The 13,226-nt window shown below is 40.1% G+C and overlaps 1 protein-coding gene across 1 annotated transcript in view; it reads left to right on the forward strand.

Annotated features, from left to right (window-relative positions):
* HGD (homogentisate 1,2-dioxygenase) overlaps positions 1 to 13,226 on the forward strand; it is a 43,775-nt gene that overhangs the window by 7,897 nt on the left and 22,652 nt on the right. Inside the window, exon 4 of the mRNA XM_084871685.1 lies at positions 2,828 to 2,933. Within this exon, the coding sequence (XP_084727811.1) occupies positions 2,828 to 2,933 (106 nt within the window). The remainder of the gene's footprint in view (positions 1 to 2,827; positions 2,934 to 13,226) is intronic.

Genomic DNA, 13,226 nt, shown 5'->3' on the forward strand with positions numbered 1-13,226 from the left:
AGTTTGAGTCCTGACTTCTTTTCTCCCAGCTATGTGAACTTGGGCAAGTCATCTACCTGCTTAGAGTCTCAGGCTCCTCACTTGTTAAAAAGATAATAATAGTACCTGTTTCATAGTTGTCATGAGGATTAAATGAAAGAATGTATGTAAAGTGCTCAGCACATTGCCTGGTACATGATAGGTACTCATTTAACATTAATTATGATACCTTATTGCCACCATAGCAGTTGAGTTTCTTCCTCCAATACAGAGTATTTATCCCTAAGAGGCTATCAGAGAACTGAGTGTGAGATATGGCAGGTGCTAGGCTACTATGTCAATATCAAATGGCTTCTCTCTCAATAGATATGTGCATGTGGGAAGGAAGAACTAGTTTCCCATACTTGTAAAAAAAAAAAAATCAGGAGTTAATTCTATTACTATTTAATCATCTCTACCTGTGCAAGCCCAATAGTCAAGATAAGGTAAACATAGACAATTCCTGACCAACCCAATGTATAACAACTTGACCTCCATGACTGTGTTCTTGACTTTATGTCCCACTCGCTAATGGGACACCTGGATTCTGGATTCTGCTGCCTGCCCCCATTATTCAGCAATATCTTCAGCCAGCAGGAGCTAAGCTCTGATCCAGGAGGCTGAAAATGAGCGGTTGGCATTTCATTAAGAAGCTGGCACCATTCCCTGAATCAGAATTAAATCTCTGTCCAGGGCAATGTATTGCTGCTTGGGGATTTTTATAAACTCAGCTAAAAAACAAGGGATCCTAGGCATGGCTCACCCATCTGTTTAGAACTCTTTAAAGATAGCCACACGAATTTTGCGAAAATGATCAAAATCCCCAAGGGAAGATGGAACCGATCCCATCCTTAGGTGAGTAAGCCTAGCATTCTTATAGTCACCACCCATGTGAGCCACAGAGTGCAGTGCAGAGCCCCCACAAAACTATCTGAGATCATATCGACCAAGAATTATTTTTTATAATTTTAATTAACTGACTCCTTAAGTCCTGAGAAAGTAAGAGTCAGGACAGGGAATGTGGAAAATGTGTATCATCATAAAAACCCAGCTGATTAGGAGTTGACATACAATTCAACATGAGTCTAATAATTGAGCACCTACTCTGCACCAGGCACTCTAGGTACATAAACTCTGAAACCTCACAACAAGGTCGAGAAAGTGTTTTAACTTGCCCAGGATCACACAGATACATTCACACTCTCAACTCCATAGACCACCGGAAGCTGGAGAAAAGCTTAGTTTTTCATGGCCTTAAAGTCCAATGTCTGGGGTCACATCATCTAGAGCTGAAGAAATCAAATGGAAACTGAACAAATCTAGCCTTTTGATCTCTGTAATGGTTCAGTGTGCTGTCAGGCCAATTCCTCTCCCCACCCCCCAACCCCCACCCCCGCCCTGAAATAGACTGTCCTAGGGCTTAAAGAACCAGAGCCTGTTCAAGCTTCTCTGGTCTCCCATTGTCAGAAGAGGTATTCTTCCACCTTTAATACTCTGTCAGGGTAATGGCCTCTGAAAGGACTTTGTTCCGTTTTAGTGAGTTTCAGTGTCCCTCTCAGCTTCTGGAGGGTTGTCCTCCAGGTGTCCTTCAAAGTTTCCTCATCAGAGTCTTCTTTTCCTCCCCAGCCTGAGATCTGGGTCCTGACAGGAAGATCTTTGGCTCAGGCCTTGACATATACAGATAGGAAAAATGGAAGGAAGGAAGGAAGGAAGGAAGGAAGGAAGGGAGGGAGGGAGGGAGGGAGGGAGGGAGGGAGGGAGGGAGGGAGGGAGGGAGGGAAGAAACAAAGCACCATAGATGTACTATAAGAAAATAAGAACAGATAGTCTTACAATTTTGAAATACAGAAGTGTTAATTTCCTAAACTTCTCACAAATTAATATAAAAAAGACAAATAACCCAATAGAAAAAGTATAAAGCACTTGTACAAGAAATTCATAGAAAAACAACAAAGGTCCAATAAGCGTACAGATTCTCAACCTTACTCATAATAAAGGAAATACAAAATTAAAATAAAATATTTTTTTTACTTGTAAGGGCAAAATTATTCATAATAATCTGTATTTGTGAAGATGTGGGTGATTAGACACTTTCACATATTTTTGTTGTGAGAATGAAGTGGTACAATGATTTGGCAATTTTGTTCATATATGCATTGGACATACTGAGATACTATACAAGGACATTGTGGAGCTCTGATGCCTCCATGGATTGGCTCTGAAGGAAAAAGCCACTTACCTTTCAGGACTTTTTAAATTATTTGAATTATTTTTACCACTGACATGTGTTACTCTTTATAATTTTAATGAATAAAATGTATTTACATATCAGAAGTAAAGAAACCACCCATATCTTCCAATCTACAAACACCCATATCTTCCAATCTACAAACACCCATATCTTCCAATCTACAAAGAATTCGTTGTCCTCACCTTCCAGAGCAAGGACTGGTATTTAATAACATATACAAACTAAGGTTTTACTATGGGTTATCCTACACAAATGTCCTTCAAGGTACTTCCTTTTCCTTTATAGTTGTCACTGGGGAAGACAGTTCTTCATTTTTGGTCAGTGTGGGAATAACTGAGGGCCAGAGCTTTAATATGAAGAGTTGTGGGTAGAGTCAAAAGGCGAGAAGAGGCCAGGGTAATGGGCAGCAGTGGCTATTAAGGAGTGATGCTGTGTCATTGCTTTTCATATTGAAGTGCATAGATCATTGTTGACTTAAGCATCTTCCTGATAGTGCTTCCTGAGCCAGTCTGTATATCACAACATCTCCCTAAGACATGTGTCCTTGTTTCCTCCCAGTTGGCTGTACAGGATTCTACCCTCCGTTTCTCACAAGCCCTTTGAATCCACTGAGCAAGGCCATGTCACTAACAACTGGGATGAAGTTGATCCTGATCCTAACCAGGTAAACAGGTTCTGTGAATTGCAACATGCCGTGTATCCAAAACCTTGAATATAAATATTTAAGTCACTCCTGAGTCTTCAAGAAATTAGTGTTTTTAAAATAAATATTAAGTTATATCTTTTGTTTTACTCAAACTTGGGTAGGATTTTTGAATTTGATTGATTGCATGAGTGTGTGTGTGTGTGTGTGTGTGTGTGTGTGTGTATTTCTGGAAGCTTGTGTTTTTCTAGCCTAATGGTGACTATGTGGGCACTGAGTGGTTCAGACTTGGCAGGAGTGCCAAGGTGAGTTGGATGAACGGAAATTATACAGGCTAGTGAAAATATCTACATGCCCATAGGTTGGTTAGTTTGTTTTACTATAAACTTACCACAGAATATAAAAAACACATTCAACATTCACTGAAAAAAAAAAAAAGGCCTCTGATATAGGGATGAGAGACCTGTCTGAGCTGGAGTCTGCAAGTTTATTGTGGTCACAGATTGCCGTCACATTCTCTGCAGTCCTAGGAAATTCCATTTCTTGCTAAGCATCCTTCTTTTGCTTCAGTGACCAGATGGCTTTTCTTCTGAACATCAGTATTTAGATATTCTCTGCTTTCAGTAATGAGACAGACTCAATGCTACATTGGACTGAGCTATATTTTTATTTTAACCTTCTGAGAAACCCAGTATATCCCCTTCGTTCCTGAGCTTAGGTACATGCCACTGATAACAGCTATATAGTGCAGGAAGAAAAACAGGCCTGAGTTTGCATCCCTGTTGCTCTGCTACCCGCTGTGTCTTTGAGCTGTGGTATTTTACCCGTAAATTGGCATGATGAGCTGCTGTGCAGTGCTGTTGTGAAGATTATGTAAGAGAACAGGTGTGAGCGTGCTTCAAACAGTGCCTGGCACACCGGAAGGAGGTGAGAACCTTGATTCCGATACAGCCATTTGGCATATTCCCTTAAAGACAGCGGTAGGATATATAAATCGCATAAATTGTATTCAGGTAAATTTGTTTTTTTGTTTCCTATTATTTCTTATCCTGAGTTCCTGTTGGCCCAACCAGCAGAAAACATTTCGTCTCTGTCTTGGCTGGGAATTGCTGGTCTTAAAAGATGACAAAGTAGAAGTGGGACTTGGACCTTGCTGGTTGGTCCTTCTCCCTAGGTAGTATTGAGACACCCACTGTTCTGCTGCTGTCTTGACAGGTTTAGATATGGAATCAGCTGCAAGGCCACTCTGGTCCTGACGTACTGGATATGCCACACAGCCATTCCCTCCTTCTGGGAGTTCCCAGGTCACAGGTTCAAGAACGTCCCTCCATATCCAAAGTCCACACAGAACAAGAAGTCTCTCTCTCTCCTCCCCTATTTTCCTCCCCTTTCCAAAGCCCAAGAAAAACATGCTGCCTCCCCTTGGTTTACTGAAACATTGTCTCCTTCCCCCAAAATGCTTAGTTTTTTTTGTTTGTTTGTTTTTTGTGTTTTTTTATTTTTATTTAGATTCAGAATAACTCATAGTCACTTTTGGTTTCCTGCCCAGCTCCATCTCTTCTCTAATTATGGAAATCTCAGAGAATTAAATACTGAATGGATATTCCCCTCCAGCAAGGACAGAAAAGGCATTCAGGGTGGGGGGAAATAGGAGTTAACAACACATATTATCCACCTCACAGCCATCCTGAAACCAGGATATTTTGTCTAAACTTCCAGTTGTGTGAAGTGTAATGCATGAAGCAGGCATCCTTCTCAGTTGACCACTGGCCTGTATATTGCATATTGGCTTTTGAACATATTGGAAAAAGTCATATCCAGCTCCAACCTCTAACCCAGTGTTTCCCAAACTTCTCTCATGATGAGAATCACCTGGTGGAGTTGTTAAAACACAGATTCCTGAATCCCAACTAAGAAGTGCTAAACTAGAATTTTTGAGAACATATAGGTAAAATTGCATACTTAACTAGTGCTAGAGCAATTAGTTAAGTATGCAATTTTACCTATATGTTCTCAATTTTACCTATATGTTAAGTATTGCATACTTAACTAGTGCTAGAGCAATTAGTTAAGTATGCAATTTTACCTATATGTTCTCAATTTTACCTATATGTTAAGTATTGCATACTTAACTAGTGCTAGAGCAATTAGTTAAGTATGCAATTTTACCTATATGTTCTCAAAAATTCTAGTTTAGCACTTCTTAGTTGGGATTCAGGAATCTGTGTTTTAACAACTCCACCAGGTGATTCTCATCATGAGAGAAGTTTGGGAAACACTGCTCTAACCCCACAGACACGGTCCCCTGCCAAGACAAAAGGCTGGGCTTTCAGCTCCTGCCCCTGCCCCTTCTGCTGGTCAGGGCCCTTGTGTGGGGGACAATTTGTACAACCAACCTGAGGACTCTGTCTTCACTTCCTCCTTGAGTCTCACCTGGGTTCCTAATCCAATAGTATCTTACCACTTTCTCTCCCACACTCTGGAGTAAGGAATGTATCTGGCATACCATCCTCATTTATCTTCTCTATATATAAAAGCCTAATATGTTAAGTGTCCAACTGTTCAACTGTTCACTGGTCACTATGACACGCACCACCACCAGGGGGCAGACACTCCAACTGGTAGGTTAGCTTGCTGCTGGGGTCTGGCAGATTGGGACTGGGCAAGATGGGCCAGACATACCCTGGAGCCAGCCTCCTGCAGTCCCTCCCCAGCCAGCCAATCTCCCTCCATTCCTCCCTGTCCTCTAAAATATTTCTTCTAATTAATTTCAATGTGCATGAATTCATGCACTGGGCCCCTCGTTAACCATATTCAATTAAACATTTACTTCTTCACTCAGCTCATAAACCATTCTAGGCAAAGTCGCTGTTTATTCTCTGAGAATTAGCCTGACTCCTCAATGGGTTGCATTTCAAATTCTCTAATTTCTCTATTAGAGTTACAATGGCTACATTTGTTTGCTTTTGCTTGATAAATAAACCCAACTGCTTAATGATGTGACTCCATCATCCAGTAGAAAATAAAAAGAATGGATAAATGTACTTTGGTAGAATCCCCAGTTGAGTTACATTAAGCATTTATTATATACTAGTTTTGGAAGATTGAGAGGTTATTTGGACCACAATACATGTGTGTTTTTCTTTCCTTCAGGCAGCGGAAAGAATCCCCAATTAAGTTTCCGGTAGTTCCCTTAATAGAGGGGAAATGTAACAATAGTTACATGTTCTACAAAGGAACAGGGTGGTTGTAAAATGAGCAAGTAGGACAAAAATTAAGTATAAACAAAATTATCACTGATAAAAAGCCCTTAAATCATCTCCCTCCCCTCTGTATATGATACATGGTTTTGTGTGTGCCACCCTATATGGTAATTCTTTTGTGCACTAAATTTGAGAATCATTGAGCTAGGCTAAAGGAAGGATTACAGGAAAAGTCCATAAGATGTTTGTGAATTCAAACCATGGCCCCTTTAGATAACTATTTAAAAAGGAATGGTTATTTAATAATTAGGGGTGGAGTGGGGAGTTTCAGTGTCCCTGCCTGCTCATGTCATCCACACTAGTCACTTAAGCCTCTATCACCTTAATATGTCTTCTTAGATTTGATTATGGTTGTGTGGGCAACAGTGGAGCCCACTTATTTTATATATAGGGGGTAGATTTTAAACCTAGCCTTTAAGGAAAATGTGATTCTACTGTGAGTGTGATATGTAATATGTTCAATATTATCCTTTTGTTATATACTAGAGGCCCAGTGCACAAATTCGTGTACTGGTGGGGCCTGGCAGATTGGGGATGGGCCTGTTCAGGAGGAGGAGGGGTCACGGGGCCTGATCAGGGCAGGGCCAGGTGAGGGGAGGGGCCACGGGTGATTGGCCAGCAGGCTCCACCCCTAATTGGTGGGATAATTGGGGGTGGGGCCATCTGTGGGGAGAGACTATGGGTGGTTGGCTGGCCATCCCTGCCCCCTATTGGGGTGGGGGAGGAGCAATCAGAGGTTGGGCAGACTTGGGGAGGGGCCACGGGAACTTAGCTGATCGGCCCCACCCTCAATTTTCTGATTCACTGACTGCAGTGATAGTGACCAGTCATTCTGGTCGTTATGGTGTTCTAGTCACTGACTTTTTATATTTATAGATCTTTATTTCTATGACTACTATTGTTACATTTTATTTAACATAAATATACCCTTTTATAATGATTATTTGGGGGAGGGGGTATAGATGGCTCCTCAATGGAAGCTAACCTTGTCTTGATAAAAATATTTCTGGTTTTCTTTTATTATACAGGTAATAGAAACTTATAAAAACTCAAATGATGTAAAATTAACAAAATAGGAAATAGAAGTCTTCCACTATAGAGAGTCAAGTATTCTATTTGGGCATGTTAGTTCATTATTTCATAAATTGAGAGGAACATTTGAAGCAACTGCATTAAAAAGCATGAGTTAATATGGAGATATCAAAATAGCTGTATCAAAGGTTTCTGCTTACTTTCTAGTCCATTCTCAGTACATATTTATTTCCTTTTTTAAAAATATATTTTATTGATTTTCCACAAAGAGGAAGGGAGAGGGATAGAGGGCTAGAAACATCAATGAGAGAGATGCATCGACCAGCTGCCTCCTGCACACCCCTGACTGGGGATGTGCCCACAACCAATGTACATGCCTTTGACCAGACTCGAACCTGGGACCCTTCAGTCCACAGACCAACACTCTATCCACTGAGCCAAACCGGTTTCAGCTACATATTTATTTCCTCCCCACTACCCAATGTATCCCATTTAAACCTTTCTTTGAATTTCTCCTTGAGCTTGTTACCTTTCCCCATTTTTTAATTCCTTCAAACACTTTCTATATGGTGGCCACTAATGAATTTTTTCTCCAATATTTCCCCTGCTCATTTTTGAGCCCTGCTCACATACTTTGGGATAGATGTTCCCCAGAACTCAACAGTGCCTCTGTCAACACCAGCCCCATCCAGGGAGCAGCTCATCATCTTCCTCCTCTGTGATTCACGTCACCTGCCATCCCACTTCCCTTGCCATGATGCACGCACCCTGGCTGTTCTTGCTACGTTAATGCTTTTGTCTTTTCATTTACAACTTCTTGACAAGTTAACAGCTCTTTTCAATTCGGTGCTTCATTAATAACCACAGCAATTTGCATTCATCACTTTCCCCCCTCGTAACCTCTTCTAAATATATATTCTAGACTCCCACCAGGAAAGTCTGAGAAAATTATATTTAGGTACCTATCTGACAACCATTCCAGCTGAAGTCTGTATGGTAGGTATGTCTTCACCTATCACAGATCAAAGCAAATGATTTGTCAGCTTCACTAACTCCCCATCTTAGTCATCTCTGGGTTTTTGAAGATCTGAGAATTACCTAATGTTTTCTCCATGAGAACATCGTGGGATATGCTATCATCACTATTATCTTTTTGATACCCTTCTAGGAAAACTGGGGACTCTACCCACCACACATTCATTTTCTCTTAGTGTTTACTTAATGAATTATTTAAGAATTAATGTAAACTCTTTTTGAGTATATTTAGATTTAGCCTGTGGACAGGTTCAATCCATTAATAACTTACATAAGAAATACACCTAATTGTGTTCATCATTCACTTTCCTCTAATTTCTGGAACCTCATAATTTAACAAACAAATCTGTGTCCAATTTAACTGATTTTACAGATTTCAATTAGCATTCCTGAGTCAGTATTCTTCTTGAAGGTCCTTTAAGGTTTATCTTTTTTTTTTATTACTACACCCCCAACCTCTTGATTGTTGGAAAGTTAGACTCTTGACCCAATTAAGCCTCAGCTGAGGAAATTACCTTTCAGTTCTCAGTATAATTTGAGCTAAGTGAGAAACACCTCAATGTTAATTAAAGACCACATCATAAAGTTACTTTCCAGGACATGCAAATTATAACAAATGTTTCAAACACTTGTCTGATTTGTCAAACTGTTCATCAGTCTCACAATCCTAAAAGCCTCTTTCCTCTAAAACTTCTTGGGTTCTCCACCTCTTTAAGTTGTTAACCCTTTGTAATTCAACCTGCCCTGGCTAGTCTATTGAAACTATTTACACTTCTTTAAACAACATTAATGCACCCCCCATCATTAATATATGTTTTTATTTAAGACTTATATAAAAGTGTCAAGGCCCAATAATCCCACCAGTGCAGAGTTAACAACTTCTAATGTTCTTTCTTTCCACTCTTTTTTCTTTGAATATATATATATGTAAATAAATAAGGTCCAGGGCCCCATGCAGCCAGAGACCAAAAATAATTTAAAATAATTTCAAGCTTCACTTGTTTCTCCTGAAAAAAATTAAGAAGACCCACTATATGGGCCACAAGGTAACTTTTTAAAATCTCCTTCCGCCAGTTTTTCCCAGACTCCAGCCCTCTCACACTCTGAGAACTATGCCTTCATTGTCTTCATAGACCTGCAGGGTCCAGCATATGCCTTCTTTTAAAGCAGAATGACTAGAATTTGTTGACGATACTGCCTGATAGCTTGGATCCCATCAGCCTGTAAATAAAATAGATTTCATTTCCCTAAATGCACTCACGGGCATTTGCCATCACTGCAGTGCACCTTGCCCTGTTCAGCCCTTTTAGATGGCTTGCTAGTGCTTTTACCAGTACATCTCCATCAACTTGTATTTTACTCCTTAGAAAGAGGTGGGAGCTGTCTACAAACCAGATTACAGGTATTTCATTGTGTCTGCCTCTTATTTTCCGTGTGTAAGAATATTAAATGGGCCCTGTGTCAGGGCTTATTCCTGAGGGGAACATTTCTTTTTATGTTTCTCTTCCAAAGTCATTTCTACTTATCCATTTCCTTGTTTTCCTATCAGGAAGTGTCCACAGGGCCAGGATCTTCTGTAATAAGTTCCCCAGCGGGTAGAGACTGTACTCCCTGTTCATCTCCAGAACCTCGCATAAAACTTGGCACTCAGAGAGGTTCAATAAATCATTTGAATGAATTAATGTAAAATGACTGCACAAAAAAACATTGACACAAAAGGACCTCCGTGGGATTCAGGTCCCAAAAGACAGACTGGGCCAGGACAACGTGGCACAGGAAGAGCGTAAGTAAGGTCAGATGGGAAGACCCAGCACAGGGCCATTAAAAGGAGGCAAAGCCTGAGTTCAGGAGCCAAGGAGATCGTGAATAGTTTGGGAAGCATACCAAGACAACCTGAAAGTAAAGGGATTAGGATGTAGGTTACTAAGAGAGTCTGAGAGTACTGGCATCAGGTTTTAGAAAAAAAATATTACTTGGTCTACACCATCTGTGTATTCACTTCTAAAATGGAGACAATAGCCCTAGTTGGTTTGGCTCAGTGAATAGAGTGTCAGCCTGTGGACTGAAGGGTTCCAGGTGCGATTCTGGTCAAGGGCACATGCTCAGGTGGCTGGCTCTATCCCCAGAAGGGAGCATGCAGGAGGCAGCTGATCAATGATTCTCTCTCATCATGGATGTTTCCATCTCTCTGTCCCTCTCCCTTCCTCTCTGAAATCAATAAAGCAAATACATTTTAAAATAAAACAGAGACAATAATAATCATAAGAGTCTCTCAGAGTTGTGATAATTAAATGTCATCCAACAAATATTTATTAAGTGACCACTATGTTTCATGCTCTGTGCTGGGTATTGAGTAATGGATTTAATGCCCTTAGCTTTATACTCAAGGGCAAGGCCAAATGGGAATCCAGCTTTTGTTTGTTGGATTTTTTTTTTCCATGAAAAAAATGTTATCCAAATCCCATGAAGGCCCGCCCCTTTTGTAGCCTCATGATAGACTTTGAAAGCCTAAATAAAGTACAGTGACTTGCATCCTCCTTATTGTGCCCTTGTGTATTACTCAAAAGAATTCCAAAGAACTCAAAGCCTGATTTTTCTTCCACATCAATCATGCTACCTTTTTCCTCAAATTGCTGAGGCATTCAGTGAGTTACTGTTTTATTCAGTCCCCCACACCCCCACCCTGGCCCCTGCCACCTTCCCTATTTGGGACTAAAATTCATGGTAGTGGATTACCCTAGGCCTCTTTTAGCCATAGCAGGGCTGACACAGTGAAAGTATTCTATATCTACAAGTTTCTTCCAACCTCTTGGGTAGTGATGCCAACTTCTAACGATATGTCTATCGCTAGCCACCCAATGGTGTTGAGAGGATCTAACTCACTTTATCTAAAGTCCAGGGCAATTTTGTAGTGAATCTCAGTAAATCAAAGAATCGTGGTGTTGAAAAGTGTATTTGAATCATCCAGTCCAACTACTGATCTTCTGACTCAAAATAACTAAGGTCAATTTTCTTGTTTTCTTTTTCTCCCTGGGCATGAATTTCAAATCTTGATAACTAAATGTTGCCACTGATTCCAGTCTTTCTCCTTTGGTAATTTTTTTTAAAATATATTTAATTGATTTTACACAGAGAGAAATTGAGAGGGACAGAGAGTTAGAAACGTCGATGAGAGAGAAACATCGACCAGCCACCTCTTGCACACTCCCCACCGGGGATGTGCCCGCAACCAAGGTACATGCCCTTGACCGGAATCGAACCCGAGAACTTTCAGTCTGCAGGCCGACGCTCTATCCACTGAACCAAACCGGTCCCGGCTCCTTTGGTAATCTTAAAAAAAATTTCATTCTAACTTTGGACTCCCTCAAATTATTTTTGATCACCTCATTTCTAGTAAGAAGAGTTTATTTTCCAATAAAACTTATAGAATATAGCTGCAACATAAATGAAGCAATGATAGGAGAACTGAAAGGAGAATTAGATGAATTCCCAGTTATAGTTGGAGATGTCAACACCTCTCTCCCAACAGTTGATAGAACTGGCCAAAAAATGAAAAGGGATGTGAAAGAATGGATGAGTTTTTATATTTATAAAGAATCAACTTATGTTTTAGAAATAATCATTGTACTTTTAGAAACATTTATCAATTTACTATTGCCTGAATGTCATTTTGACTTCCAAAAATCTCATAAATTTGCTTTATTCTTATTCTTTGAGATATTAGCAATGTTCTCAGTACCTTATATTTATGCATTCAACCATTCACCACAAATTTATTAAAATTTATTAGTATCAAGACATTGCATTGGGTTCTACAATGGATTTCATTATTTTTAAATGTTTAATAATTAAGTTCTTAATTATTAAATTATTATATTGATAAATAGAAGGCTATTTATCAATAATATATAGTACGAATAAAATAAATGATTAAAAAGTTATAGGACTGCCTAGCCGGTTTGGCTCAGTGGATAGAGCATTGGACTACAGACTAAAAGGTCCCAAGTTCGATTCTGGTCAAGGGCATATACCTTGGTTTTGGACATATCCCCAGTAGGAGGTGTGCAGGAGGCAGCTGATCAATGTTTCTCTCTCATTGATGTTTCTAACTCTCTCTCCCTCTCCCTTCCTCTCTGTTAAAATCAATAAAATATATATATTTTTAAAAAGTTATAGGACTAAATCAGGTAAAAAAAAAAAATCCCCTTTATTACTTTCAGAAGCTCTTTTCTGAAGTGAATTATGGGTTTATAGTTTTTCTTACATGTAAGAAAAAACACAATCCAGGGAGAAGAAATAACATGCCTGAGCTTACAGAGTAAATGGGAGCAGAGGCAGTAACAGAGCTCAGGTCTCCTGGCTCAGCCCAGTACACAGCCCCCTTTGGGTCAGGGGGTAATTGCCCCACAGCAGGCAATTAAGTTGGACATCTGGAGTTAGCAGATGGTTCTATCCTTTACTCCATGGACTTTTCTTTTTTATCCTTTCCCCAGATCTCCCTCCTTACATTCAGCAGCACATCACACCAAAGCTCTTAACCAGAATCTTGCCTGAAGGTACAAAGCCCGCTTCTTCTTCTGGGTACTGGGTTTGATAGAAGCACCTTGCAGTCTTTATTATCCTTCATGATAGGCTGAATTTAGACCCTGTACAATCTGCTGCCATCAGATCCTACAGATGAATTACTCCTCTCTGTATACCGTCTCTGTCATTTGAAGGGCATCCCTCTTTGCATTAAGAAAGCTTCTTCGAGGCCACTGCTCATGCAGGATGTGAGCCCTATGGAAGTGCTTTGCTGTGATCCTTCCCGATGTCAGGGGACTATCCTCCTAGCTCAATGGCTCTCAAACAGGGGAAAGTTGTCCCCCAGGTGACATTTAACAATGCAGACACTTTGGATGGTTATAATTTAAGAGATTGCTACTGCATCTAGTGAGGAGAGGTCAGGGATGCTGTTAAACATCCTATGATGCATAGGACAGCC

The sequence above is a fragment of the Pipistrellus hanaki genome (assembly GCF_964339955.1).
Source record: "Pipistrellus hanaki genome assembly, chromosome: 2".
Lineage (NCBI taxonomy): Eukaryota > Metazoa > Chordata > Mammalia > Chiroptera > Vespertilionidae > Pipistrellus > Pipistrellus hanaki.